Raw genomic sequence first — 25590 nt, forward strand, 5'->3', positions numbered from 1 at the left:
GTCAATCTGACAGGCTCAGTGTGACTCTAAGAGGTTTCTAAATCTGTTTGATTCGCAGATATTCATATAAGAATCCTGTGCAGTGAGGTTAAGAACTGCAGAGTTCTTCTAGAGACATTGATATATGCATTTAGAACAACTGCAAACAAGGAAATACCATCTGACTTGAGAATATAGTTTTCAGGTAATGGTCTGCCCAGTATTTGATCCTTGCATTCTTAGCAGTGTTAGGGAACACTAAAGGCTCCAACTTTGGGTTTGTATGTTTTCCTGGACTGCAGCTACTAAAGTCTTCTCATCTTTATGCCAAGACATTCTTTGGCCAGTGGGATCATTCCACTGGCTTTTTTTTTTTTTTTTTTATAATGTGAAATTGGTCCTGATTTAAATACTTTTGTGTTACAAAAAAAAAAAATCTCAGACAGCATTATGTCCTGCCAGTGACTGGCTAGAGAATTCCTGGAGTGATCAGCGAGATGTAGCTAGCTGCCTTCTGTACTGAACCCTCAGTAAGTACTGAAACTGGGATGGTACCTGAGAATTCTGCACAAAGGAAGCAAGACAAAGAGTTCTGTGAATGAGCCAGTAGTCTTACGTGAATTGAAGAAAAAGAACTTATTGGATGTAAATTTGGCAAGAGGGGACTCTGTGTTGGCCGACCCCTAGGAAAGGATAGGCATGCAGGGAAATAAGCCATGGGAAGGAGGTTGCATTCTGTATACTTGTGAGCTGCTGTCTAGTTCCTTTAAGTTTCTTTCAATTAAAACATTTTGAACTGAAACATTTGGACTGATGTTTTGCCAGCAGTGGGAAATGGTTGTGGACGTGGATCCTGAAACTTAGAACTATGGTTATTTGTCAACCTGTGAGTAAATAGGGTAGAGGTTTATATTGGGGCATATTCTGTCTGTGTGTTTGTGTGGTTGAGTGTGTCTGTCTAGCTCTTCGTCTGTCTTTCTCACTCTCTTTTTCTCTTTGTGCCTCATGCAGGCCCTGCCATGAATTTTCTCTGACCCCTTGGGGCCATTCCCACATGAAGCTTTGATGTGTGTGCCCAGAGCTTGATTGACAAGGAAGTTTCGGTGGCGGCAGCAGGGAAACGAAGAGAAAAGGGCAGGGCTTTGAACTAAAGGGCTTTGAGCTCTGAGATGCTGTGCTTACTTATCTCCTTCAGAATGTTAATTATTTACCAAGATAATTGGTCGGGAGGGGAAAAAAAGAGAGGGGAGGTTATTAAAAAATTCCAACACTAACACGCTACAAAAACCTCATTTTCCAACTTGCAGCTGGCATGAAAAGGATGTTGTGTGTAAAAGGGCTTGAGTGTATGTGTGTTGGGGGGGCAGGGGGGACCTTTCTAAGGCACCCATTTCCTAAATAGAGGGATCCCTTCAGACGAATGCAGCGGAAACATCAAAGCTCTTGCAGGAGTTTTCTCTGGGGTTTCTAAACCGTGTCTGGTACTTTTTAATTAAAAAAGTTTATGGAGAGCCGTCTTTGTGACTGGAGCAGGCAACCTTAGGCCCTGCTGATTGAGGAATGAAATGTTAAAAGACCTAATAAATAATGATTTCTGCTAAAATGTCAGTTCAAGGATGTGAAGATGGCTGGCTACTTTAGCAGGATCTGAGACTTGGAGTAGACTGATGAATGTTTCCTGCTTCAGCCTAACATGATGTAGGCCATACTGTATGTGAAAGTCTCCTACAGCCTTTGGATTAATGTAAAAAAATTTGTAATACCACATACTCATTTGAAGTTTGTAGTCAGGAAGATAGGTGAAACTGTTTCATTTTGCCTCTAGTTAATGCAGTTTTATTAGTCTCTGTATTAGGTAGCAATCCACAGACTCCTCCATGAAGATCAGGGTTCCTTTGAGTTCTGGTAATTGCTGTGCTGGATCAGGTCCAAGGACTGTCATTCCAGTATCCTGACTGTGCTGATGGTGGCAACAGAGGTTCAAGAAAACTCCAGAGCAGGCAGCCTGCCCTGCACGGTTCCTAAGTATGCGTTAATGATATGAAGAGGGGCAGTTGCTTGCTTTTATTTATTCATTTATTGGATCAAGGTGAGAAATTTAGTGTTACTGTTTTGCCAGAGTAAATGTAGACCATTAATCAACATTTTCTGTACAGTTTCTGGCTATGACAGTGTTTACCTCTTTTACACTATGATGATTTGGTTTCTTTACCTGTCTCTAGACCTTATATATAAGGCCTTCCGAAAGCTTAAAATAATTGTTTCAGCTGTTTTTTCTTTATGTAGTATTATACTGATGTGTTAATTCTGGTAATAAGTGTGATATTTTTCTTTCAGAATCCTTACTGGTACAACTGGTTACACCATATCATATTAATCTTCCACATATTGCCTTCAAATCCTTTCAAAAATACAAGCCTGTGCTTGCAGCAGTGTCTGGTTTTAGTGCAAAGCTTAATAATTTTAAATCTCTTACTCTGCAGTCCCTTGAGAACACTTGGATGTATCATCTGGACATGGTGATGTAGTGCTTGTTAATATACCACTTAGTTCCAGCACCAGTTTTTCTACTGCTTCAGTTTCTTTGAGGGTGTGATGTCACACTATAATCACTAAGTGGCAGAGCAAGCTTCATAGGTGGGTACCTTCCTCACTTACCTCCAGTTGCTTTTGTGATTCCTCTGTTGAACCAGTGGGACTGTGAGTCCAGTTCTAGTTTCTCTGGTGCCCAACGAAGGACCAAAAAATAATTAAGGGACTGATGCATCTGACATATGGAGAGAGGCAGAGACAGTTGGGGTTGTTAAGTCTGAAAAACAGAAGGCTCTGGGAGGGTCTTGTCAATGTGTATAATAAATGTGATGGGAAACAGCAAGGAAGATGGGCCAGAGTTTTCTCAGCAGTGCCCAATAAAAGGACAAGAGGAAATGGACATTAATTAGAGGAACTTCCATTGAAATAGAAGGAAAACAAACTAAAACCAAAACCACCACTGAAAGGGTGGCCTAACACTGGAACAGGTTGCCTGAACAAGTTGTGAGTCTCTCTCCTTGTTGATATTCAGAACCCAAGTGGGCTTCATGGTCCTGAGAAACCTGCTCTAGCTGACCCTACTCAGAGCAGTGGGATTTGGACCAGACAATCTTCAGATGCTCTTTCCAGCCTCAACTGTTCAGTGTTTCTGTGGTGGCAATGACATTGCAGGATATTTCTGCCCTTTTAGCCTCCTCAGTCTTACCCATCTTGTAGTTTGTAACAGATCGAGAACAAAGTTACTCTTCTCCAAGTCTCCCTGATGATGAAACTGATCCAAAGAAGTAATTGAAATTCTCTTCTTTAATTGGATTCCTTAATATTTATAATTGGTGGCCCAACCAATTATTTTAGGGACTTCCTTTATCTGAACTTCTTATTGTAACTTTTTTTTGTTTTAATCCTTGAATTGTATCTTTGCTCTCTGAATTTCCTTCCCCATACCTATTCTGCTGCTTCACTCCTTATTATTGACCTCAGAAGTATTAGCTACCAGAGTTGAAAGATCTTTGTTTTTTTTTTTAATTACAGGTAAATGACAATATTTGCTAGTTTGCTTTAATGCTTGCTTCCCTGCTTGCCTTTTTTAGGTAGGGCTGCACAGCATTTCTAAGACTCCCATTTTTCCAAGTGATGTTTATTCAATAGCTAAGGATTTAATCGCTAAGGTTTTTGCTTTCATTTCCTGTGACTTCCAGGTCTTTAAGTCAGCATGCCTAATTTTAACTCTCTCTTTCTAAAATACAGTATTTGCATTAATTGTTCATACGTTCTCATTTCTGATGGTGTTGAATTTTATTACACTGTGATCACTGTTTCTTACTGGCTTGAATTTGATCCTGTATATTACCTAGGACTAGTTAAAAATAATTGCTTTTATGTTTATGATTCCTAGTTCAGTAGGTCATCATTTCAGCTACTGACAAATTACTTCTCAACAGTACAATGTAATTTAATGTGTTACTATGTTGAACACGATTCATGTTTTGTACTGAATTTCATTCAATATATGTTTATGCAGAGGTAGTTGATTAAAGCTATTTAGCCATGACATAAGAGACTGAGTATAAAGCAACGAAAGGAGAAGATGGTGAGAATGGCCGTTGTCAACATAAGTTGTCAGAAGTTGTTCATAATTTTGATTGTTGCTATTTAAAATTAGAGAAAAACAAGTGAACTGTAACAAGTCAGATGCTATCGGGTGCATTACCTTTGAGTAACTTGAGAGACAACAGTTGCCATCTCATTCTTCCTGTGTGATGGGTATACACCTTAAAATGGGGAAGACTGAAGTATAAAGCAGTGTTGTAGTGTGGTAAATTTACGAACAGGTTAAATTAGGAACCAGGCCTGCTGACTAGAATTGTAGATGTTTCCACTTTTCTGTTTGTTTGGGTGTTTGGTGTTTTTTTGTTTTATTTTTTCCCCTGCAGAAAGCATCTCTTCTCTGTGGAGTGGTAGTTACTGGTAGAGTGGCAAAAACTGACTCTGACTTCATTGCGTTTCTGGGTTGGAGAAGGAAGAGTTTGTTCTCTTAGATGATGAGCTAATGGGAACTCTGTTTAATGTGGTTTTCATGTACATGTTTGTCCAGAAATTGCTAGTTGTTGTGGAGTAGCGAAGAAGTAGGCAAAAAGATAAGATTCAAAGTAATGTGTTGCATACCTTTCTGGGGCCATTCCCAGTGAGACAGGCAGTGTCTCCCACCTTTCCACTGATGTGGTAAGCCAGGGCACTGTGGCACTATCATAGGTCTTTCTATATGGAGACAGTACTTACGATAGCACAGACTCAATAAATTTACATACTTTAACTTACTTCCACTTGATTTAGTGCTTCATGAGCTATATGTGGGTTGTTATTTTTAAGGTGTGCCACGCAGTATAATTAAAGCACACAGTAAACAAATTATGATTTGGCTGACTGACATCTCAAATAATAGTCAAGAGGAATTGTTGAACAACATAGATCACTTATGCTGGTGTTTTGCTAGAATTAGTTCTGGCCACACTCTGTTCATTATTTTCATCTGGTTTGCAGGTAGATATATAAAGAAATAATAATAATTAATAACATTTACAGATGAAATAAAGAACATCAGACTGATAAATGCAGACATGAAAAAGGGTCACGTAATGAGCTAAATGGATGAAAAGTTTGAATATGGCAATTATTCTAACAAGTAGGAACTAGGAATTCAGGCTGGATTTATAAAAGGATAGACTACATCCTGGAAAGCTGTTGAAATTAGACAAATTCCAACTAGAGGTAGGGTATAAATGTAGTAGAATAATATAGAATAGATTTCTGAGGGCATAGCTGGATTTTCCTTCTCTTACTGTCAGCCACTCAGGTCTCAGAAATTCTTAATCACTCATGTTATCTGCTCAGCAGTGGAGAATGTGGGTGAAGTACAGTGGCCTGAGATACAGGGACAGAGGGAAACAAATGGCAGGTCATCAGTGCAACGAGCAGTTGCTGTACAAGTCTCGCCATCTGTGTGTAGTAGAAGAGATCATAGAATTTTGCTTTATGTCTTGCTCTGAGTGCCCTGTACTCTACACAAGTTTAGCCTTTTCTGAATTACTGATGGTTTGAAGACCTCAGCTTGAACTCTGTGAATCTGTCTGTAGCTGTCTAACCTGCGTCTATGTTCACAGTGAACTGTGAAAGCATCTACAATCAGTGATCTCTTCTTTTCCCCCTTTTGCTGCAGGCTAAACTCTTTCCAACTGCTGTCATTCATTTTGGATCTGAGGAGTACAGGGGTGAGTGAATTTCCTTTCTTCTTCAGCTGATTCTATAGCTCCTATAGTAGACCCAGAAGAATTACATCCTTATATTCAGAGTTCTTTCAGCAAAAGATAATGCAGTCCTCTGGAATGCTGGTAAATGTTCCCATTCTGAATGGCTGAAGCTCTTCAGAGCTAGCTTGGTCAGTTAGCTTGAGAACAACTGTAAACATAGTACCTTTCTTATGAGTTTTGTTGTACTATGGAGTAGGCATTGTCTACTATGGGGACAAGAATGATAGAAGAACGACTCTGTAGAAGGAAAATCCTTTGTTCAAAATGTTAACTAGACAAACTACTATGAAACACTTCACAGACCTCTTATTGTAGTGGACTGGCTGGACAGATCTGAATCTTTGATTCTTTGAGACCTCTGGTTTATGCTTAGAGTATCTGTTTCTCCCAAAGATTAAAGCCAGATGCTCTGGCTTCACAGAAAAGTTTGAGATGCAGTGAGCACTGAAAGAAAATGTCAAGATCTTGAAGTTTGAATGATGAAAGTGGGCATCTTGAGTTGTGAAAGAAAGTGTCATAGTTTAAAAGTGTCCTGTGTCAGTTGGGGGAAGATGATGGAGATTTACTGTAGTATACAGTAGGTATTTGCTGAGCCGAGAGCTACGTGCTTCTGTGGTGATGGATGTCTTTATGTTACCAAACAAGTGTTTGGGTTTCATTTTTAAACAGATTGTTACCTGAAATCGGACCTGCTGAGCTCTGCGGTTTCCCCTTCTGCAGCTGATTTATTAGTAGCCAGGTATGTTGGGACTGAATAGAGTTGCAAATGGGTATTTCAGGGTTGGGAAGCATTACTACAAAGAAATGTGCTCTGAAGATACTAGGACTTTGGTTTCTCCTGAAACAGTCATACTGTTATACTGGACTTCATAGCTTTGTGAGTTCTTCTTTGCAAAGTAGGATTTCAGTGACTAAATCAAGTAAATCCTAGGGCTTTTATAATGGAAGAGCAGCCTTTTCAATCTGACTTTTAAAAGTTTAAAGGTGGTGGTGGTACAAGGGGCTATTATGAAAAAATGAAGCTTAATTCTACTTGCTTATTTTCTTCCTCAGATGCTTGTCCAAATCATTAGTTCCTTCTGCTTCATCATCTTTAGAATCAACAGTTCCATCTCCATCTGAACCAGAAGTGGGAAGTGACAAAAAGACCGATGAGCAGCCAGAACCAGTGAGCATGCGTGAAGCTCCACAGATGTTGAGAAGGGCCCCTGGGAAAATACCCAAATGGCTGAAGCTGCCAGGTATCATGAAATCAAAAGAGAGCTCTTCTTATTCTGAACTCCTCAGAAAGGCAGGCTCCTCTGTGCCAAACATGTTGGATGTTGACAAAGAATATTGAATATGTCAGCATAATGATATGAATATTCTTGAAGATGTCAGCATAAGGCCTGCAGGACATTTGGTTCAATGCTTGTCAATCACAAATCAGTTTGTGACTTAAACCTCAGCCTTCACTGGAGAAGTATCTGAATGCAGGCTCTGGTCATTGTTAAGTCTATGTAATCTATATGTTTGCAGCATTCTTAACTATGTTCTGGGCTTAATGTGTTGAATTCTTAAATGTGCTAGTGTAGTTCAAATACTAATAGGCATGATATTCTATATACCAAGGGCCCATGTCATCTCGTAAATTTGTGTCATTATTTTTCCTTTGCTGGTATAGTCTGTTTTAGTACTTTACTTTCTCTTGTTTTGTTTTTTTTTTTTTAGTTGGTCTTTCTGTTTTTAATCTTCACTGCAAAACAGTAGTGGTTTTCTGTAGCTAAGATTGCAATCAAGTTTCCATTATGAATTTTTTCTTGGTTTATCCTGATCAGAAAACTGCAACCTTGTTTTTAGTCCCAGAACTAATAGCGTATGTATGGTTTTATGTGAGAATTTATACAAAATATGAAGTAACTAGAAGAAGGATTCCTGAATTAAATAATTGGCAATATTCACTTTTTGATGCAGTGGCAAAGAGAAGAGGAGGGGGATAAAAAAAAAAAAGACATTAAATCAACACCATTAATAGCAATAAAACTGGGAAGAATTATATGGAATTCCCTGGCTAGTATTGCTAAATGTTAACTTCCTGAATGAGAATTTTAGTATTTGTTTCTGGAAGATACTGTGGGGCCATCAGCTCCAGCAAGTGTAGCATAAGGTGCAAAATGATTGCTGGAAGGCTGCCAACACTGGGTTGGTGTGTTCCCCTGCTGTGGCTGGTCTGTTTTAGACTGGTACTGGGATACTGATGCAGATCATGTGGGAAACAGTATCTTACTGTGGCCTGTTTCCAGTATGCTTGAACCATTCCACTTAAGAGTGGAACTTACTTTCCCAAGTAAAGATTATCTGGATAAAAGTACAAAATAACATCTCACCTACCTGTGCAGGTTACCCATTAACAGCTGGTATGAAGGGTTAATAACATGCTCTAACATGCATGTTAATAACATGTAGGATGAAGTTCCCCACTCCAAAATTTATGATGTATTCACCATTCCATCTCCCTCAGATGTGCTCCTATGTGCTGCACAGCTGTTGCCTGAGCACAGCAGTGTGTAGAACCCTAAGTAACCAGATCATGTTATTGAGAAACAATACAGTGAAAATTACGTGGTCAAGTGTTCTAATACTCTTATGTTTATTTTGTAGGTGGGAAGAGATGAAACATTCTGGGCTGCTGGATCAGTGAGCAGTCAGCTGTGCCCCTTTACTGATGAACTTATTCAGAATGTGTAAGAAATTGTTGGTGGCCATGGAGAGATCTAATCTGTATGAACATTAGTTATAAATAGAAAATGGCTGTTTCAGATGCCAGTTTCACCTTTTGGAGGAGTGAAAGGCCTGTTTGTGGTCTTTGTGACTACAGAAGCAAGGTTAGAGGTTAAACATAAGGTTTCTTGCATGCAAATAATATGAATAGTAAGGGGGAAATAATACCTATATACTTTCTGCAAAGGACTTTTTTTCTATCCATATTTTTAAATTCAAATCTTTCCAGTTCTACCTTCAGAGATAACTTGAGCCTAGCTGCCTGAATTCTAGCAGCAAGATACAATTCAATTCAGTTTTACCTATAGTTAAATGCTGCCTCAAACAAGACTGCTCTGCTTCTTGCTGGCTGAGGTTAGTGCTGCTGCTAATTCTGGGCATAGATGGCTGGAAAATGAGTGAAGAGGAAGCACTTAGGTCACTTAAAACTGTTCAAATAGGCTTTTCCTGTGAACCTCTTGGTCTGCTGCACTTGTATTATTTTCAGTTGCCAGAATCTTGTTAACAAAGAACACAGGTATCTGTTAATGGAATGCATGTGGAGTTTGTTTCTGCCCCAAGCTCTGTTTTATTTTCACTACGTATAATTAACATCAGTAATTACAGTTACAGTGAGGAAAAAAAAAATTCCAGTAACAGGGTCTCTTCACATGACCTTCAATCTGTGGACTGCTATGGTCCGAATATTTCCACAGCAGAGTAGCCGTTCTCTGCAGTGCAGTTTGTGCACAGAGGGAAGCACTAGTCCAGATCTTTGCCTCCTGCAGAAGTTGTACAGGAATTAACGTTGTTGGTTAGAATTGTGCTTGTATTGGAGATGAACTCTACAGTGCCACAGTAGCCATGGTGCTGTATTCTATTTGAAGTCTTCTCCATGGATCAGTGATTCATATTGGACAGCTGGGGTTCTGTGTTACGGTAATAACATGTTTTCCATTTTCCCTGTATAGACAATTGTTCCCTGAACTACATGTGCATCTGCACAATTAGTAGATGTAATAAAGCAGAGTGGCCATAGGAGGCCTTTTTGTCGGTCTCTTTGATAATATGTTTCTTCCCCCAGTACTCAGTTTCTCTGTCAGTTCACAGGAACCTGCTCCCTTTTCAATGGGCCTGTCATGCCTCATTCCCTTCCTCCCATTTTTTTTCAACAAAGCAAAACGGAGCTTTGTACCATCTGAATGAACTTCAAAGTGGCTAGAAAGGGCACCCAGGGTTCCTGGCACTTGTCATTGTCTCCCAGGCTGGCCAACATTTCCCTTCAGGTCTAATTACTTCCAAATGCTCCCAGATGCTTTGAAGAAGCTCAGAGGGAGGGGAGGCATGAAAGAAAGGTGGAAGAGGAAGAAGGAGACTCAAAAGTGGAGGGAGCAGAATGCTTTAGCAAAAATGTTGATTGATTTCTTACATGACACCCAAACATAAACAGGGAATGTGTGCGGCCGCTGGCAGTGGGGAATGCAAGGGCACTATGTACAGCTGCTGCTCTAAAGCCTTACTGTGGAAAGTAAGCCCTTCTGGTGCTTGACAGGCTATAAAAGACATACTACAGCAAAACAAAAAATACTAAAATAATGTTTAAATTTTATTACTTTAGTGGATTAAGTGTGGACTGAGCCTACACTCCATAGGACTGACTGTATCTTGGTTCAGGTGCTATGTCAGGCTTATTCATTTCGCAGAGAGGTAGACTGTAGCTAGAGGTGCTTTGCTGAATTTATGCAGGATATATTGGGGGCAACTAATAACCATAGTTAATGATAGGTGATGATATACCTGTGCTGGTGTTTTTGATTCACAGGGTTAGAATAAACAGAAGCAGTCTGGTTGGTAGGAAGTTGTAGTGTGCTTTCAGATGTGCTACTTCTCTTTTTTGAAGAGCACAGGCAACATCAAATGGTACTGATTTGCTTAGCTATTTTGATTCCACCAGTTTTGACAAAGAGCTGGCACCACAACTATTACCTGCAAGTACCTGATGATATAGGAAAACAGAATGAAAAGTTTAGGGACACAAGCTGCAACATCATTATTACTGGGGCAGGTTCTTGGGTTAAGTACAGGGGTGAGGAGTAGGAGACTTCATATTGCTAACTGTGTGCATTATCTCAGTCAGTTCTGCCCATGCTTGTCCCTTGTGTAACTCAGCTATGCATCAAACCCAATTTAATCTACTTCTCTTTCAGGAGAATGAAAAATTGGTACTTCCAACAGCTAGACCAGAGGTCTTATTCCCCTTTCCCTATGCAAAGAAGAGTTAGTTTTAGCAGCTGCTGCTATTAAAATACTGCTTTACTACTAACATTTACATCGGCGATCCTCTTCAGTCAAGAATGTTTGTGTATGGACCAGGTATGTCAGGGAAGTGAACTCAAGTCTCTTTAGGACAGCAGCTTTGAGACATTTGTGTGTCAGTAGGAGTCAGAATGGGGAGAGATGAGGATTTGAAATCTAGAAAAGGCAAGAAGGTAGGAGTGAATTCTTCAAGAGGGACAAGATGCTCCAGTATTTAAAACTGCAGGCTCTTCACTAAAGGAGTTGCTACAAGGATTCCTACCCTGCCACAGAACAATACATGCAGATACCTGATGAGCTGGATTTGTTCCAATATCACTTCTGCTATAGTAGCTGAACTCATCCCTGGGGTTTTGGGGCATTCAGAGGTTGTATTACTTGCCTTTTTTTTTTTTTTTTTTTTTTTGCTATTGCCTTTTTTTACCATATGGTTGCAGGGCTGAAGGCTGAACTAGGTCAGTTCCTTCATTGGTTTTGTTGTACAGCTGCACAAACAGTTGTCTTGGCAAAGAGGCTGCAGTGCAGAGGGATGGGGCACTGCTTAAGCTGGTGCTGTCATCAGAAAGAATGTGTATTAAATTGTGGTTTTAGCTGAAGTTTCCAAGTGGCTGGCATCCTGAGTGATGACCTTGATAGCTCTTGGCTGAAAGTGTGCAGTAACCTACTGAGCTTCTGCCTGCTACAGCTGTCAATGGGAAAAAAATCACTTGCTATTACTAACCATAAAGACTACAGGTAGCCAACAACAGAGGGTGTGCAATCCTTAAGACACACTGGTGTCAGCTGCTTTTCATGCAGCCGGCTATATGTTTCCCCAACAAAGCCAGTTCAGTTGTGTGGGTCCTGCCTACATGTGTAAGGTTTCTTATTTCACAGCTTCCCCCCGCCCCCCCCCCCCCGGCCCCCCTGCTGGCTGAGGGGCCAGGCTGTCCCATGATGTGGGATTTTCACACATGCTGTTTGTTATTCTGTCCTTTTTCCTTTCGTCCTACAAAGATTTAGCAAAGAGGGCGGGTGAGGGGGAAACTCTGCAAGTCTTTGAAGCAACTTGACTTTCGATGATTAATTGCAGCAAAGAGCCTACACAAGGGAGGGAGACTCGGTTTTAATTTATTGATGTTTCTTTGTGAGAACAAATTTATAGCAGAGGGGAAGCAGCTTCTGAGGAGAATATCAAATGGTTAAAAGGTTCCAAGCATTCTTTGATGTCACAGCCCTGAAGAAATACTGGAAGGTAGTGAGGGACAGACACTGTTTATTTATAAAATAAAGATCAGTTACCTGCTTTTGGCAAGAGCCTGCAACTGAGCTCCTGTTAACGACCTATTCATTAGACAGGCTTGGAGCTGGACCTAAAGTTTCTGCCACAGCTGCCCGCTGAGGCGATGAGAGACTGAAGTTTGGACGACATTTCCAGCCATTAAGTCTTTCCATGCATCTCTGAAGCGGCACCTGTTTCTCCCATTAGCTGGGAAAGCAACAGCATCTTACTGTGCTGTGAAGTACAGGCTACTGTTAAAGGAGTAAGGTGGCAAGATGGAAACCAGCTACACACTTAGCCGACCAAAACAAGCGTGTGGCAGCCTCTTTTCAAAAATAGCATCTGACAGCATCGTTGCCTAGGGCTTACTTGTGCTCGGTAAAGCAGACGGGAAACAGAAGCAAAATGGCAGAGAAAGAAAAAGTTGAGACTCTTCTTCCTAGAGCTAGGCTCTGAGGGCGAGTCTGCTGTTCACTGTCAGGTCAGGGTCTTCTGCTGGCGGGCTGCGTCTGCTTCATGAGGCCTCTAGAAATCGAGAAGCTGCAAGGAGAGAGCAGCAAGCCGGTCAGCAGAGCTGCTGGGGCCCTGCACCGTCTCCCCCAAGGACGAGGACTGCGCTGCTCCAGCCCCCCCATCCTTATCCTGTTCAAGCGCGGTTACGCACCAGCTGCGGCAGCACCTTCTCCACCTGCTCAAGATCCACCTTCTCCAGGTCCTCCGCCTGAGCCTGCCGCGCCGCCCGTGCCGCCGCTTCTGCAGCGCAAGCGCAAGGCCAGAGGCGTTAGAGCGGGCTCGGGGGCTGGTTCTCCGGGAGCCGGCCCCGCTCCGCTCCCCGGAGGAGGCCGGCCGCCGGCTGCGTCAGGGCGCGGGGAGCGGGATCGGGGGCCGCGGCGCGGCTGCTCGCTCCGCCGTGAGGCGCGGCTGGGGGGGGCGGGGGATGCCCTCGAGCCTGGTCGGGCTGCCCCCGGGCCCGGCAGCGGGAGGAGGTGCGGCGCGCTCACCTCGCACGAAGACGTTCAGCATCTCCGCCATCAGCAGCTGCGCGTCGCCGTTAACTGCAACGACAAAGCGCTTACAGAAGGCGGGGGCCCGCCCCGCCCGGGCCCGCCCGCCGCCGCCGCCCCGGTACCTCGGGTCCTCCCGTCCCGGAAGTGGAGGCGGAGCAGCCGGTCCACGGTCTCCTGCGCGGAGAGGAGAGCAGATGAGCGGGGCTGGGCGGGGCGGGGGCGCAGCCCCGGGGCCGACCCCCCGACCCCCCGGGCCCGCCGCACCTTCCTGAAGCCGGCGGCGCGGCCGTCCCGCTCCTCCATGGCGCCGCGCGCTGCCGCTCCCCCCGCCTCCCGGAAGCGCGCCGCGCGGGGGCGGGGCGTCAGCGGCCGCGGCCATGGAGGAGTTCCGGCGGGCCTACGCGCGGCTGTGCGCGGCGCCGCAGGAGGCCGTGCTGCGGCGGCTGCGGGAGCTCGGCGGGGCGCCGGGCCGCGGCCGCCTGGACCTGGCGGCGCAGAGCCTCTCGCTGGAGACATGCGGCGCGCTGGGCCGGCTGCTGCCCGGCGCGGCGCCCTTCGCCGAGCTGGCGCTCGGCGACTGCGGCCTGAGCGAGGAAGGTGGGCGCGGGGCCCGAGGCGGCCCGGGCCGAGGCCCGCCGGTGGCCCGCGGGCCTTTGAGCGGTGGTAGCGGGGGGCGCGGCGGTGGGTCTGGGGTCGCCGTCTGGAGGAGAAGACAGGCGTGCGTCGGCAGATGAGCTTGCCTGGCCTGGGGCGGGGCGGTGGCGGCGTGGTTCGAAGCCGGCCGCGAAGCCCTTGGCTGCCGGAGGGGTTTTTCCCTGCGTCTTCGGGAGCAGGTCCGCTGCGGTTGGCCTTGAACAGACGGGGCTGGTGGCGGCTGCTGGTAGAGGAGGATTCAGGTGATCGCCTAATGGCTGGATCGTTAAATCTAGCGAGCGTTGCATGGGGATTGTGTAGGCGGTAGGGTGAGTCTCTGCTCGGTCGCTACTGCGTGAGCAGGGGCTAAGCCAGCCAGCGTCTTGTCTGCCTGGCCTACCTGGACAGGGGCTATGTTCGTAGCTGCGTTAGGAGGGTACATAGGGTGACGGGTGATTCTCTACCCAGGCGCTTCTTTCTCTCAGAATACGTAAAAAATTTTCTGCCCTGAAAGTTCAGACTCATGCTTTCCAGCAGCAGTGGCTGTTTATCAGTCCTATGTTTTATCATAGGCACGTCTTCTGAGCTGGCTGTTTGAAAGGATGCTTTCTCTTCCACCTCGGGCAGCGGGTTACATATATGAAATAAACGACTGTCTTTTTGTTTTCTCTACTTAGGGGTAAAACTTCTGTTGCATGGTCTTTGCTCCAACACCACAGTCAAGTCTTTGGATTTGAAGGTGAGTCTGAATAAAATTAAGATAAAGAGGTGGGGAAGGAAATAGGAGTACAAGCTTAATCAGAGTCAGAAATAGACTGGTGCAGGATTGTTCTACAAGACGTGTACTGTTGTAAAGTTCGTGTTCTCAAGTAACTCGGTCCTTGCCTCTTTAACTCCATGTCATGACTTTCCAAAGTTACTTTGCAGCTCATCTTTGTCCGTTTTTATCCAGTTACTCTGTTTTGATAGGAAGTAGTTGCTGTATATCTTTTGTCAGTTGCTGTTTGGTCAGATGAGGCATATGTAGGCTTTTCTTTGGGTTTCTGTATTACTCAGGTGAGTTACTAGTTGTTTGACTTGCAATTCTATAGAGTTTATCTAGCTTGCCAGTGTCTTTCAGCTGTCCTGGGGCTTGGAACTAAGCACCCACTTTCAGATGCGATGATCACTCTACTGTGAGGTGACTTTCTGTCTGTATTCCTCTGGCACATAGCTATTCCCTTGAATCTACAGACCTAAACTGCATCACACCTTTCTTTCTCATCTGTGCTGATGCTGACCAAGCCCTTTTTAATGAAAAGTGTGTTGAAATGGTTCTGCTTATCTAGAGTCGGCATTTTCCATCCCATCGTGGGCCATGCTGATCCTGTGCTATCCTGTCATTTTTGTGAGCTCAGTCCACTACTGACAGACCACGTTACTCAGACCATTTCTGACAGACTGAAATTGGCATTGCAACTGGGATGCACCTGGTGGTGTTTGATGGGATAGCTGGATTGGGACAGGGCGTAGCCTACTGATCACCTGGGACTTTTGTTTCAGGGAAATAACCTGCGAACCGTGGGAGCTGAGGCTTTGGGAAAACTTCTTAGGCAGAACAAATCCATCAGGAGGTAAAAAATTGTATCTACCTCTCTCTCTGTTATTCCTACCAGATGGAGCACAACGTTAGAAAAGGGTTGAGGGGTAGGAGGAATGTCAAGTGGTGCAGTTTCTTGTGAGGGATGGGACAGATGAAGGAGTGAGAACTGGAGGTGCTCTTTTAGAGGATGCAGGGTCCTTGCAGCATCCTGCTCTCTGAAACTGAGTCTATTAGCGAAGCTGGGTGTTTGGATGGGTACCGTGATCCAAGTATCATTTAAGCTCTTGCAACTGTCCGTTTACTCCATGAATCCCAATCCTGTCTGATTTTTCCCTAGACTAATCTTGGAATGGAACAGCCTTGGCATGTGGGAGGAGGGCTTCTCCTTTTTTTGCCAAGGACTGGGAGCAAACAACTTTCTCCAGCGGCTAGATCTGCGCAATAACCAGATCAACCATCAAGGGGCTGGAGAGCTGGCCGTGGCACTGAAACAAAATGCCAGCCTTCAGGAGCTGGGTAAGATTGACTAGTTCTTTGGCTACCTGCATATATGCATGGGACACACACACATATACCTTCAGGTTTGTTGCAGCCTGTCCTGATCTCTGCCAACTGGTCAGTGTCATTCCCAGTTCCTCTCAGTCTGGAGTGCTTTGCAGGCTTTGTGCAGGGAGCCGAGGTTGCAGCCCTGTGGCCTTTGGAGAGTGGGAACTGTAATTGGAACCTCTGGAACAAACCTGCAGGTGAAGATTGTGTGCTTGGAGCAGGACAGTTCTTAGTGGAGGAGGGAGTGGGTTCGTTCCCATTTATGGATGCTGTTGGCATGCCTCATGCCAGACTCAAGGCTTACTCCACACTTGCTTTGTCCTCATTAAGGAATTTTGCCAGAATTTCCTTCAGGAAAACATGGCTCTTGATGTCAGTTCTTGCTCATCCACAGACTGTGGTTGTGGAAGGAAGGCTCCTGAGATGAAAACATGAGGGGCAGACTTGGGTACCTTTTGAACTGTAATGGCTTCCTGCACTTTTATCACTCAAGATTCATCCTTGCCTACCCTGCTTTGTCTGTCATTTTCCCTCCCTCTCATTCATCTTGAAAAGGGAGACTATTTACCTGTGTTTGTTCTGAGATTATCTGGGATTAGTTAGCCATGCTTGTAGATGTGTAAGGAGCGTGGTTTCTCTTGAGCCCTGTGTTTTTCAGCAGATGTGTGACTACCAGGGTGAAAGTTTGCTTTCTGTGTAGATTTACGTTGGAATAATATTGGGCTTCTGGGTGGCAGAGCTTTGCTGAACTGCCTGCACAGCAACAAGACCCTGAAGAGGCTGGAGCTGGCTGGGAACAACGTTCCTAGTGACATCCTGAAAGCTGTGGGTAAGTATTACTTGTTGCACAGGAAAGAATCAGTAACTCCGTTCCCATTTCAGAACTTGAGGGGTATAGGGCACTTGCTGCTCCAGAAGAGAGCTATCTCTTTTCCCCTGCTTTTCTCAACAGCATCTACACGGTGCCCTACATTGCTTTCTCTTGTCCTTTAATGAGGGCTGGTCAGCTTGGAGGTGTCACTTTTACCAGCAAGAGGGAAAAAAAATAAATTTGGATTGAATTAGAGATTACTGTACCATGTGAATGTGGGAGAACTTGGGACTCTAGTTTGCCTCTGAGTAGCCAAGTTTGGATATGGCTAATGCAGCATGTTCTTTGTCATTGTCCTACCCACAGTGGAGTTGAATGGTTCTCCTGTGGGTGGGGTGTTGATTACCCCATATACACTGCTTTCTTCAATTCTGCCTCACCTTGAGTCTATAAGTTTGAAAGCAATCTCTCTGTATGGGCCAGCCTGAGAAGGGCTACTGTCCTGGTGCTTCTGATAGCCAGGTGCCATCCTGAGTGCTGTCTCTTCCAGCAGTGCTTGCTATTCTGTTGCTTTAGAAACATGTGCATGCTCTTCCGCTCTCTCTGCATCAGAACAAGCCATGGATCACAACCAGGACCGTCAGACTATCCTAAGTGAGACCCAGAACCGAGCGTACATACTCAGCAAGGAGGTTTTGAGTCTGAAAGATGAGAAGACCAAGCAGGTCAGCAATTTTATGTGTTGGCCTTTCAAATGGGGCAGGTGGAATCCTATGCTTTCCCTCAGTGTCCTCATGAAACACTCAGTGACAGGATTATTTTGCATCTGAAGTTTCATGTGCATCTTTATGGGTGGGCACACAGCATGGTTTAGTAAATTGAGTCCTTCCTCTGAGCTACGTTGCCCAGGAATCAAATCCATGACAGTATGGGTACGGACACGTGCCCTGCTGACTCTGGATTCTGGAGGAGTTTTGGTGACTTTTTCACCCATATCTCTGCTTTTGGTTCTTCTTTTGCAACTGGTTTGATACTTTCCAAATGGTAAAAACCTAGAAATATGAGTCTGTTTTCCTTCTGACATCTAATGGTGCAGAGTCCCTGTAGCTGATGGCCTCAGTCAGATGTGCTGATGAACCTGTGAAACCTCTGGTTTGTTTGCTTTCAATAGAGTGGCTCATCCTGTCTTCAGCTGTCACTAGGAAGAGAAAGATGAGAAATGTAAATGCTTCAGGCTGATGCAGTTCATTTTCTTACTGATGTTTGCTTTGTTCACAGTTCTTGGATTTGATGGAAACTATAGACAAGCAGAGAGAAGAAATAGCCAGGAATGGCAGGTAAGTTTAATTTCTGAGTGCTTTCTGCTCTTTGATAGCAGAATTGGGTCCGCTCCATTTCCTGGGAGTAATTACCCACCCCCTTTTTTTTTTTTTTTCTTTTTTCTTCCTCCTCCCCAAATACAGGATGTCTGCAGCACGAGTCAGCCAGCTGCAGGAAGCGTTGGATGAGCAGCACTCTATTATGAATTCGCTGAAAGCCAAGTATGAAGGAAGAAAACCTTAGCCTTCCCACTCTTCTGTGTTGCATAGGCAGTGCTGAGTAGAGCTGTTAAGAAGGGGGATAATCTTGTAGAGTGGCTGGCTTACTATTTTGCTTAGTTCTGCAGCAATATCCAGAAATTATGGTCAGCTCAGGACTTTGGGTTTGCCACGCTAGATATTTAGCCTGCTTTTAAGTAAAATTGCGGTGCATTGGTGTAAGAGCAAGTGAATTACAGAGGGTGAAAAAGGAACAAAAGGATTGTGGGGTTGGGATGGGGGCATGTTCCTTGCACAGTTTATAGCCTGGCAAGAGTCTGTACCTGCTTCCCCTGACAGTTGGCAGTAGACTCTGAGAACCACTGCAGATATGGAGGAACATGACCAGCAAGATTGTATGCTTAGGAACAACGAGGTGGCGCTGCCCAAAAGTAGTGTTAGATTGTGTAGAGCCATATGCACGTGACAGTAGTTAGACTTCAAACACTGATGGGCCTGGCTCATTCAATTCGGTCAGGTAGAGGTAGTGTCACTATGCGGTGCCTCAGCGTGGACATGTCCCTTGTGTGCAGAGTAAGCAAATCACTTCTGCTGCCTGTGTTGAAAATTCTATGCCTAATTTTATACAACCTTGCAGTGGTATAAAATAGCCAGCTTTGTTCTCCTGTGAGAGTGGGCGAATCCTGGAGGGGTCCAGGCAGGGAAAACAGTTCATGGAAGACAGCACAGGGAAAATGCAATGGGGTACCAGAACACCAGGCTCTGAGAAGTCCCAGGTTACTCAGTGTTTGCAGGGGCTGTTCGGCACAGAAATAAGCAGTGTCCTTTTCCCAGGGGCAAAAAATGCCTCATTTAGCTAGCCTGACATCATCCACTGCCAAATACGTGTTAACGTCTTGTACCAGGTGGCATAGAGAGCTCACTGGAAGCGTCTCCCTTAGAAAGGACTCTGGAAAGTGTTTCTCTGTATAGGCTGCAGATGACTGAAGCTGCACTGGCTCTGTCTGAGCAGAAGGTGCACAATTTGGGAGAGCTACTGAATGCCGCAAGACAGGAACAAACCAGCATGGCTGAGCGCCACTTTACGGAGCTCCAGCAGCAAAAGCAGGTGAGCTGGAAGTCCTGGTAAGGTTTGAGAGCAGGGTTCTAGGTCATACGTGGTTTGTGTACATTTGGGGGATGCTGGATAGGATAGGGAAGCATGATTTTTAGTGGATTACCCACAGCTGCCTGGACAAAAATTCTTGTGCAAATTAGGCAAGTGCTAGGTGTGGAGAGGAGCCATGGTGTTTATGAGGTAAGTTGGATGTTAGTTGGGTGTGATGTTGGTTGGAGTAGGATGGCAGTGCAAGAACTAAGGTGAGTACAGGTTCTTAATTTTTATTCTGTTTGCAGGAAGGTGCTGATCGGGAAGGGAGGCTTCTGCATGACTTGTCTGCTGCCAGTGAGAAAAATCTGCTTCTAAGAAACCAGGTAGGAAAGCAAGTCCAAGGTTGAGAAGTGTGACTTGGACATTGTTCACTTCTGCTCTGTATATATGTCCTCTACTTTGATCCTTGTTTGCGTCTCTGCTGATTGTTCTGTACGGCCAATTTCCTCTGCTAATAGGAAAAGAAAATTCATTGTGGTGGTAATTTCCTTGTAGGTGGATGAGTTGGAGAAGAAGTGCAAAGTTCAGCAGGATCAGCTATTCCAGGTAAAGCAAGACTTGACCAACACAACGGCAGAGCTGAAGCTGCGGGCCGTGCAGGCTGAGGGTGAGTGGCAGAGAAGAAACAGCTCATGGACACCTATGGGTTGGGATTACTGCCCATGAGTCAACGGTGCAAGGCAGCCAAGGAGAAAGGGTGGAAGAGTTTGTGATAGAGTATAAATACAGCCTGCGTAGCAGGAATACCATAATTGTGATATGCCTGCTTTTAATCTGCAGAACGCCTGGAAATGGAGAAGAGAAGATTTAAACAAAGTCTTGAAGACATGGAATCCCTTCGGGTAAAAGAGGTAAGAATGGGGATTCTGCAGCATCCTGAGGTTAGCCTCTCTTTGGTCCTGACATACAGGCACCACTGCAGGTCATTGTTTGCTGTCAGCTGCTCTTAAACAAGTTTAAAAATTAGTGAACTCACAACTTACTGTGGAAATAATAGGGCATTTCTACAAGCAAAGCCTAGCTGAAGAGATCACAAGACATTCTACCAGATAGTAAGATTTTATAGCTTGCAAGAGTATGGACCAGAGTGGTATGTGATTCTTCAAAAGAGGCTTGGAGGCTGGCCCCTGTGTCGGTCTTGTTATGCATAGAGAAAATTATGAATAATCCGTCTTGTCATGCTCACTGAAGTAAAGATGCATTAGTGGAGGAAATCAGGACATACATGCTGTACACAACCAATCCTTTAATGGGGCTTACCTTGCTAGTTCCTTCTTTGTATGTTTCAGGGGGATTCTGTCTGAGTGTGGACAGAACAAGAGGCTGTGATCAACTTTCTTTGGAGTGTTTATTGAGGTGTGAAATCTCTCAAAAATAAAATTATACCACTAGATTTCTCTGAAGATTTTGAAATCTTGTAAGAAAAGACACAGGCCAGGAAAATTTTAGCCACGTTACAACTAGAAAATGAATCTGTAATGTTTCATACTTCTTGAAGTTGAGAGCTCAGACTCTGTCTTTCGTCTTGGCCTGGAAGGGATCTCTGTCTAAAGTTCCCAGTTTCTAGAGGGCAGGTTCTATCTATATTACGGTTTCTTAGTGGAGCTCTGAGGGAGGTAAGAGTTTTTCTTTGGTGGTAGGTGGGTCAATGAGAGGATGCTCTTTCTCATGCCGAATGGCCATGCTGCTATGCCTGGAGGTAGGAGTGGTTTTCTGGCACTTGCTTAAATGTTTTCTGCTGCTTTGCAGGTGGATCATATGACACAGCACATTGAGGCCAGTGAACGTTCCATGCAGGACAGGATCCAGAGGCTGGAGGCCATCAGGATAGCTCTGGAGGAGGTGAGAAAGGATGCTCCAGGCACGTTGGAGTGCTCAGGTAGCGGCGGCAGGAGGAGTCTGCCAGGGGAGCTTTGTGGAGTCTTCCATTGCTGACCTATGTAAAGATTGTCATGTGCTGTAGGGAGGAACAGAAAACAGCAGTTTACTAGCTAAAATTATTTTTACTGCTTTGGGCTAAGGAAGGATAAGGTTCCAAGGAGAAAGTGGTAGATTCTGAATGAACAAAAATAAAGATTTCCATTGAATGTGGTTAGATGCTTACCAGGATTTGACTTCACAGGTTTCCCATGTGGTCCCAAGTAGTGTACCATATTTCTCATTATCTGTTCCCCTAGCTAGATCCAGTGCTGCCCTCTCCTATTCCCCTGTCTTTGGAAAGCTTCACCCATTACTTGCCCTCATATAACTGAAATTCTCATTGAATTTAGATGGCAATCGCAGGGTGAGAAAAGGTATATGTAATCTGGGTTTGTTTTCCCTGCCCCTGAGTGAGAGAGACAGCTGTGTCACACTGTAGCCTGCGACTGGAAGCTACTAATGTTTTCTGGTCAGTGTTGCAGTGATGCAGCTTCTCTATCTGGAATGATCTTTTATGTTTCTGTGGCAGGAGCTGAGCCAAGTCAAAGCAGCTGCACTCACTGAGCGAGGCCAGGCAGAGGAGGAGTTAATAAAAGTCCGGAATCAGGCACGGTTGGAGGAGGTAAGGACAAGACCTGTCTGTGGGCCCTGCCTCTGTGGGAAGGAGTTGATTTGGCTGCCTAGCCTCTGCTTTTGTCTTGGGGGACTGCTGAGTAACTCCCCGCTCTGGGCTTCATTGGCCTGCAGAGAGTGTGATTTCTGAGGAAGGAGTCTTGAAAAATCTGCTTTGAATCGTCTCCAGAATGTAACCGCTATCCCCACCTGCTCTGTGCTTTCCAGTAGGAACAGAATTGATGTAGATGTTGTCACAGCAGACTTCCTTTAAGTTGCCAACTTTTGAAGCTAACAGCCAGATGTCGATCCTTCTGTATAGCAGCTGCTTTCATGGGCTGCTCCTGTTTCTTTGGACTCAGAGGAATTTCTGCAGGTAGCTACTGCTGCTGGATAAAGAACAGTCACTGTAGAATTGAACTTTGTGAAAATGGGAATGAAGTCAACACCCTGTGAAAGAGAACAAGGGATGAGGAAAATACACCGAAACTATTAAAAAGTTTACTTATATGTAACATCACAAAACAAAATGCTTTACTGAGTTACAAACATATAAAAGCTGCCATGTGTGTCTGCGATGGGACACAGCAGTTGCTTAGCTGCATATAGCAGTGTTTTAGAGCCATTTGGGATATGGAGGAAGTGAAGATAGACCATTAATTGTAAACACTGGCGGTGGCATTGGTGCTTCTACCAAGGACATGCCTCTGTTTCTCAGTGAGTGAGCTGGATGTTGTAGCGTCTCCAGCAGAATGTTTTCCCTGGTGACAGAAAGCAGCTTGGATTCATTGCTGAATGCAAGGGAGAAGTGCCGTATCTATTATGGTTAAGTCCTGTGTTTGTTCTTCAGCGCCAGTTGACTCAACCAAGGGTTCACTGTGTTGGGAACAGAAAGGGGAGAATCCCGTCACAGGAATGGAATGGGACTGATGTATTTTCATTTTCCTTTTCGTCTTACAGCAGCAACGACTAGAACACCTAGAAGAGAAGCTGCGGCTGATGACTGAGTCACGGGATGAAGCTCAGAACTGCTACCTTAAGCAAAAACAAATGGTTGCTGAGACCCAAGCCAAAGTCAATCAGTTGAGCCTGCATGCTGATGGACTCAGAAGGCGGCTAGAGGAACTTCAGCAGGTAATTTGGAGTGGAGTAGAGATTCTGCCCCTGTGGTGACCATATAAGTTGCTGAAGTGGTTTGGTTATTCATGGATTTGTCTTTGTGTGTCAGGACCTGAACAGTAAGGAAGAGGAGAAAGTGACAGAGGTGAATAAAGTGAAAGTGGAATTACAGGAGCAGATTGGACACCTGCAGGCTGAACGCACAGCACAGGATGGGCTGAGAGAGAAGATTGCAGCCCTGGAGAGACAGCTGAAAGGTGATGGATCCTTTCCTGCTTGTCAAGTGGTAATGCTGAGTTACCCTACAGCAGGTCTGGAACTGAGCTACGCTCACAGGTAGTGACAATGGTGCTTCCTGCCTGTGCATACAACTACGAATTGTATCCTCCATCCTGATGTATTTGCAGGGATTCTTGTCCTCGTTTTATGGAGACCAAGACTCGGATAACTACCCAAAGCTGCACAGCAAGCAAAATGTTTAGATTTCCTGCACAGTGAAGTGTAACATCTTGTCTGTGCGAAACCTCTCACATTGTTTCATGAAGCTTCTCTCATGTGCCTGTTGATCATCCTGCTTCCATTGCCTTTGGCTGTGCCTATAACATGTTGTTCCCGTTTACTCTAGGGACACCATAATTTTCTTTAGTAATGCTGCTCTTCTTTCACAGCCCTATCAAGTAATCACCGCGAGGCACTGCTGGACAAAGAAGGTGAAATCTCTCTGCTGCTGGAGAAGCTGAGAATGAAAGAGGCTGACATCTCCAGGATGAGGGAAGAAGAGGCCCAGCGAGCAAGTTTCTTGCAGAATGCCATCATGGCGTATGTGCAGGGCTCCCCCTTGGGAACCTACAGTTCTAGGAAATGAGAGCGTGGCTTAAAGAATCCAGATACCTGTGGTCAGGAAGAGGGTGAGCAACTCAGGTACAGCCCCTTCTTCCTAACTGGGACGGTTTTGTCAGAGTGGGGTGACACGAAGGCTGGTGAACACAGAAAATTGCTCTTGCTCTTCAGAAATCTTGCTACCAACTGCATAAAGGAGAGGAGGAGACAACCATCCAGGGCTGGGATAGAGGCTCATGGGTCTGAGTTCATGACATGGAGCCCTTCCCCTGCGCAGCATTTGAAGTAGTTTCTGTGTCCTTTTTAGACAGCACCAGTCTGTCAGCACACCCTGTTGTTACCAGGGGTTGTATGTTCCCTGGGCAGCGGTCCTTCTGAAATGTTTGTTTAGATGCCAGGGCTGTTCACAGTGAAACCTGATAAATGACAGGCAGCAGTGTTTACAGTTCCCTGTAGGTGGGAGCCATTTACTTTGCTCATGGGGTCCTGAAGCTTCTGGAAACACCAGATCTTGCCCACCTCTGCTTTTAATACTCGGTGCTTACAGGTGGAAGCAGTGGCTGGCAGGGCTCACTTTGGCTGTTTTACCCTGCTCCTGGGTGGCTCTGGGTGTAGTGCTGGGCAGTAGATATACCTTCATTAAATATAGAAACAGCTGTGCAGAGGGGGACTGCTGTGCAGTGGCTGTCCGTATCCTTGTTGGACAGCTGGGCTTTGGCCATGGTTCAAGCCTCTACAACACTGACTGGCTGCGAAAGCGGAGGGTGGGATGTTGGGGTCAGCATCCGTGCTTCCTCACGGTGAACTGCAGCCGGTGGTTGGAGTTCTTGTGGCCAAAATGTAACAGGATTTCATTCTAGTATGACAAATGGCAAAACTGTCCTGCTGGCTTCTTGGGATCCTGGAGCTGAGTGCTGTTTTCTGGGCCTTACCCTGGAAAGGAGCGACGCTTCTGACTCGCCACTGGGGAGTTGCTTCTCGGAGCACAAAGGGGAGAAGGTGCTTCCTTTCCCTGGCAACACAAGTCCTCCTGTGGCATGGAGAAAGGGAGGGGGTGTGCGGGTCTGAATCGGAGAAATCTGTCAAGGCAGCAGTATGAGAGCCTCCTGATAGTTTCTCTAGTGAGTCTGTGGTGGGAGAAATGAGCTTGCGGTACATGTTTTAAGAGGCAACTGGAAAATGAAACTTTCTGCGTGGACTGGTTGGTTTGTGTTCATGATTTTTACTGGGTTTTGCTCTGCTTTTTTAATAAAGAGTTTTTGCATTTTGCTGTAACATAACAGTGACAAGCTGGATGTTTGGCTGACGTGGAGGGAGGTGCCAGCTGCTGTGTTACTCTCCTGAAGATCCCGCGAGTCCGTCCTGGAGCTATAAGGCTGTTGTAGGTGGATAAGCTAAGCATGCCTACAGCTTTTGATAAGCTTAAGCATGCCTACAGCTTTTGGTTCTGAAGTAAGGTAAAAGCAAAGCAGCTGGGAACCTGTGCCCCAGTCACAAGAAGAGGAGAGGGCCTGTGTTGAGAGCTAGATAGTCTGTGGGTGCTGGGCAGCTCTGTAGACCAGCAGGTAAGGGGGAAGCAGAGCCTGTAATTTTGAGACAGTACCCCTACACGAGTTCTCTCTGTTCTTGGCGGAGTACTTGGAGAGGTGGAGGAATCCAAAAGCCATCTTTACGCAGGATTTCGCGGCTGCCTCTTC

At 45.2% G+C, this 25590-nt stretch overlaps 3 protein-coding genes across 19 annotated transcripts in view; 2 read left to right on the top strand and 1 right to left on the bottom strand.

The window, feature by feature from the left end:
• The window catches only part of ASPSCR1 (ASPSCR1 tether for SLC2A4, UBX domain containing), a 50158-nt gene extending 40559 nt beyond the window's left edge, over positions 1-9599 (top strand). For 6 of the 12 annotated variants that reach the window (XM_049813442.1, XM_049813443.1, XM_049813436.1 and 3 more), the window contains 4 exons: positions 5729-5780; positions 6489-6558; positions 6873-7060; positions 8460-9599. In XM_049813442.1, coding sequence (XP_049669399.1) covers positions 5729-5780; positions 6489-6558; positions 6873-7060; positions 8460-8473 — 324 coding nt within the window. In that variant the 3' untranslated portion in view covers positions 8474-9599. The other 6 variants (XR_007507580.1, XR_007507582.1, XR_007507579.1 and 3 more) reach the window with 6 other exon arrangements.
• Positions 8465-25146, top strand: LRRC45 (leucine rich repeat containing 45). Of its 6 annotated transcripts, none has more exons than XM_049813434.1 (17): positions 8465-8542; positions 14453-14514; positions 15318-15388; positions 15695-15873; positions 16604-16732; positions 17327-17439; positions 17993-18051; positions 18178-18255; positions 19225-19360; positions 19648-19725; positions 19898-20009; positions 20183-20253; positions 21152-21244; positions 21852-21944; positions 22895-23068; positions 23163-23310; positions 23722-25146. In XM_049813434.1, the coding sequence occupies exons 1-17, from the start codon at positions 8524-8526 to the stop codon at positions 23916-23918; spliced, it is 1812 nt and encodes a 603-aa protein (XP_049669391.1). In that variant the 5' UTR covers positions 8465-8523; the 3' UTR covers positions 23919-25146. The 6 variants fall into 6 exon arrangements, with proteins under 6 accessions (XP_049669391.1, XP_049669390.1, XP_049669385.1 ...); XM_049813433.1 differs by lacking the exon at positions 8465-8542 and adding an exon at positions 9708-10931; XM_049813428.1 differs by lacking the exon at positions 8465-8542 and adding an exon at positions 13520-13739.
• Positions 11969-13521, bottom strand: CENPX (centromere protein X). Its single transcript, XM_049813446.1, is given in 6 exon segments — positions 11969-12675; positions 12800-12888; positions 13137-13190; positions 13265-13316; positions 13407-13485; positions 13487-13521. Coding segments are annotated over 6 exon segments (324 nt in total). The 3' UTR covers positions 11969-12660.
• Positions 25147-25590: the final 444 nt, after the last annotated feature.

The sequence above is a fragment of the Accipiter gentilis genome, chromosome 10, assembly GCF_929443795.1.
Source record: "Accipiter gentilis chromosome 10, bAccGen1.1, whole genome shotgun sequence".
Taxonomy (NCBI): domain Eukaryota; kingdom Metazoa; phylum Chordata; class Aves; order Accipitriformes; family Accipitridae; genus Astur; species Astur gentilis.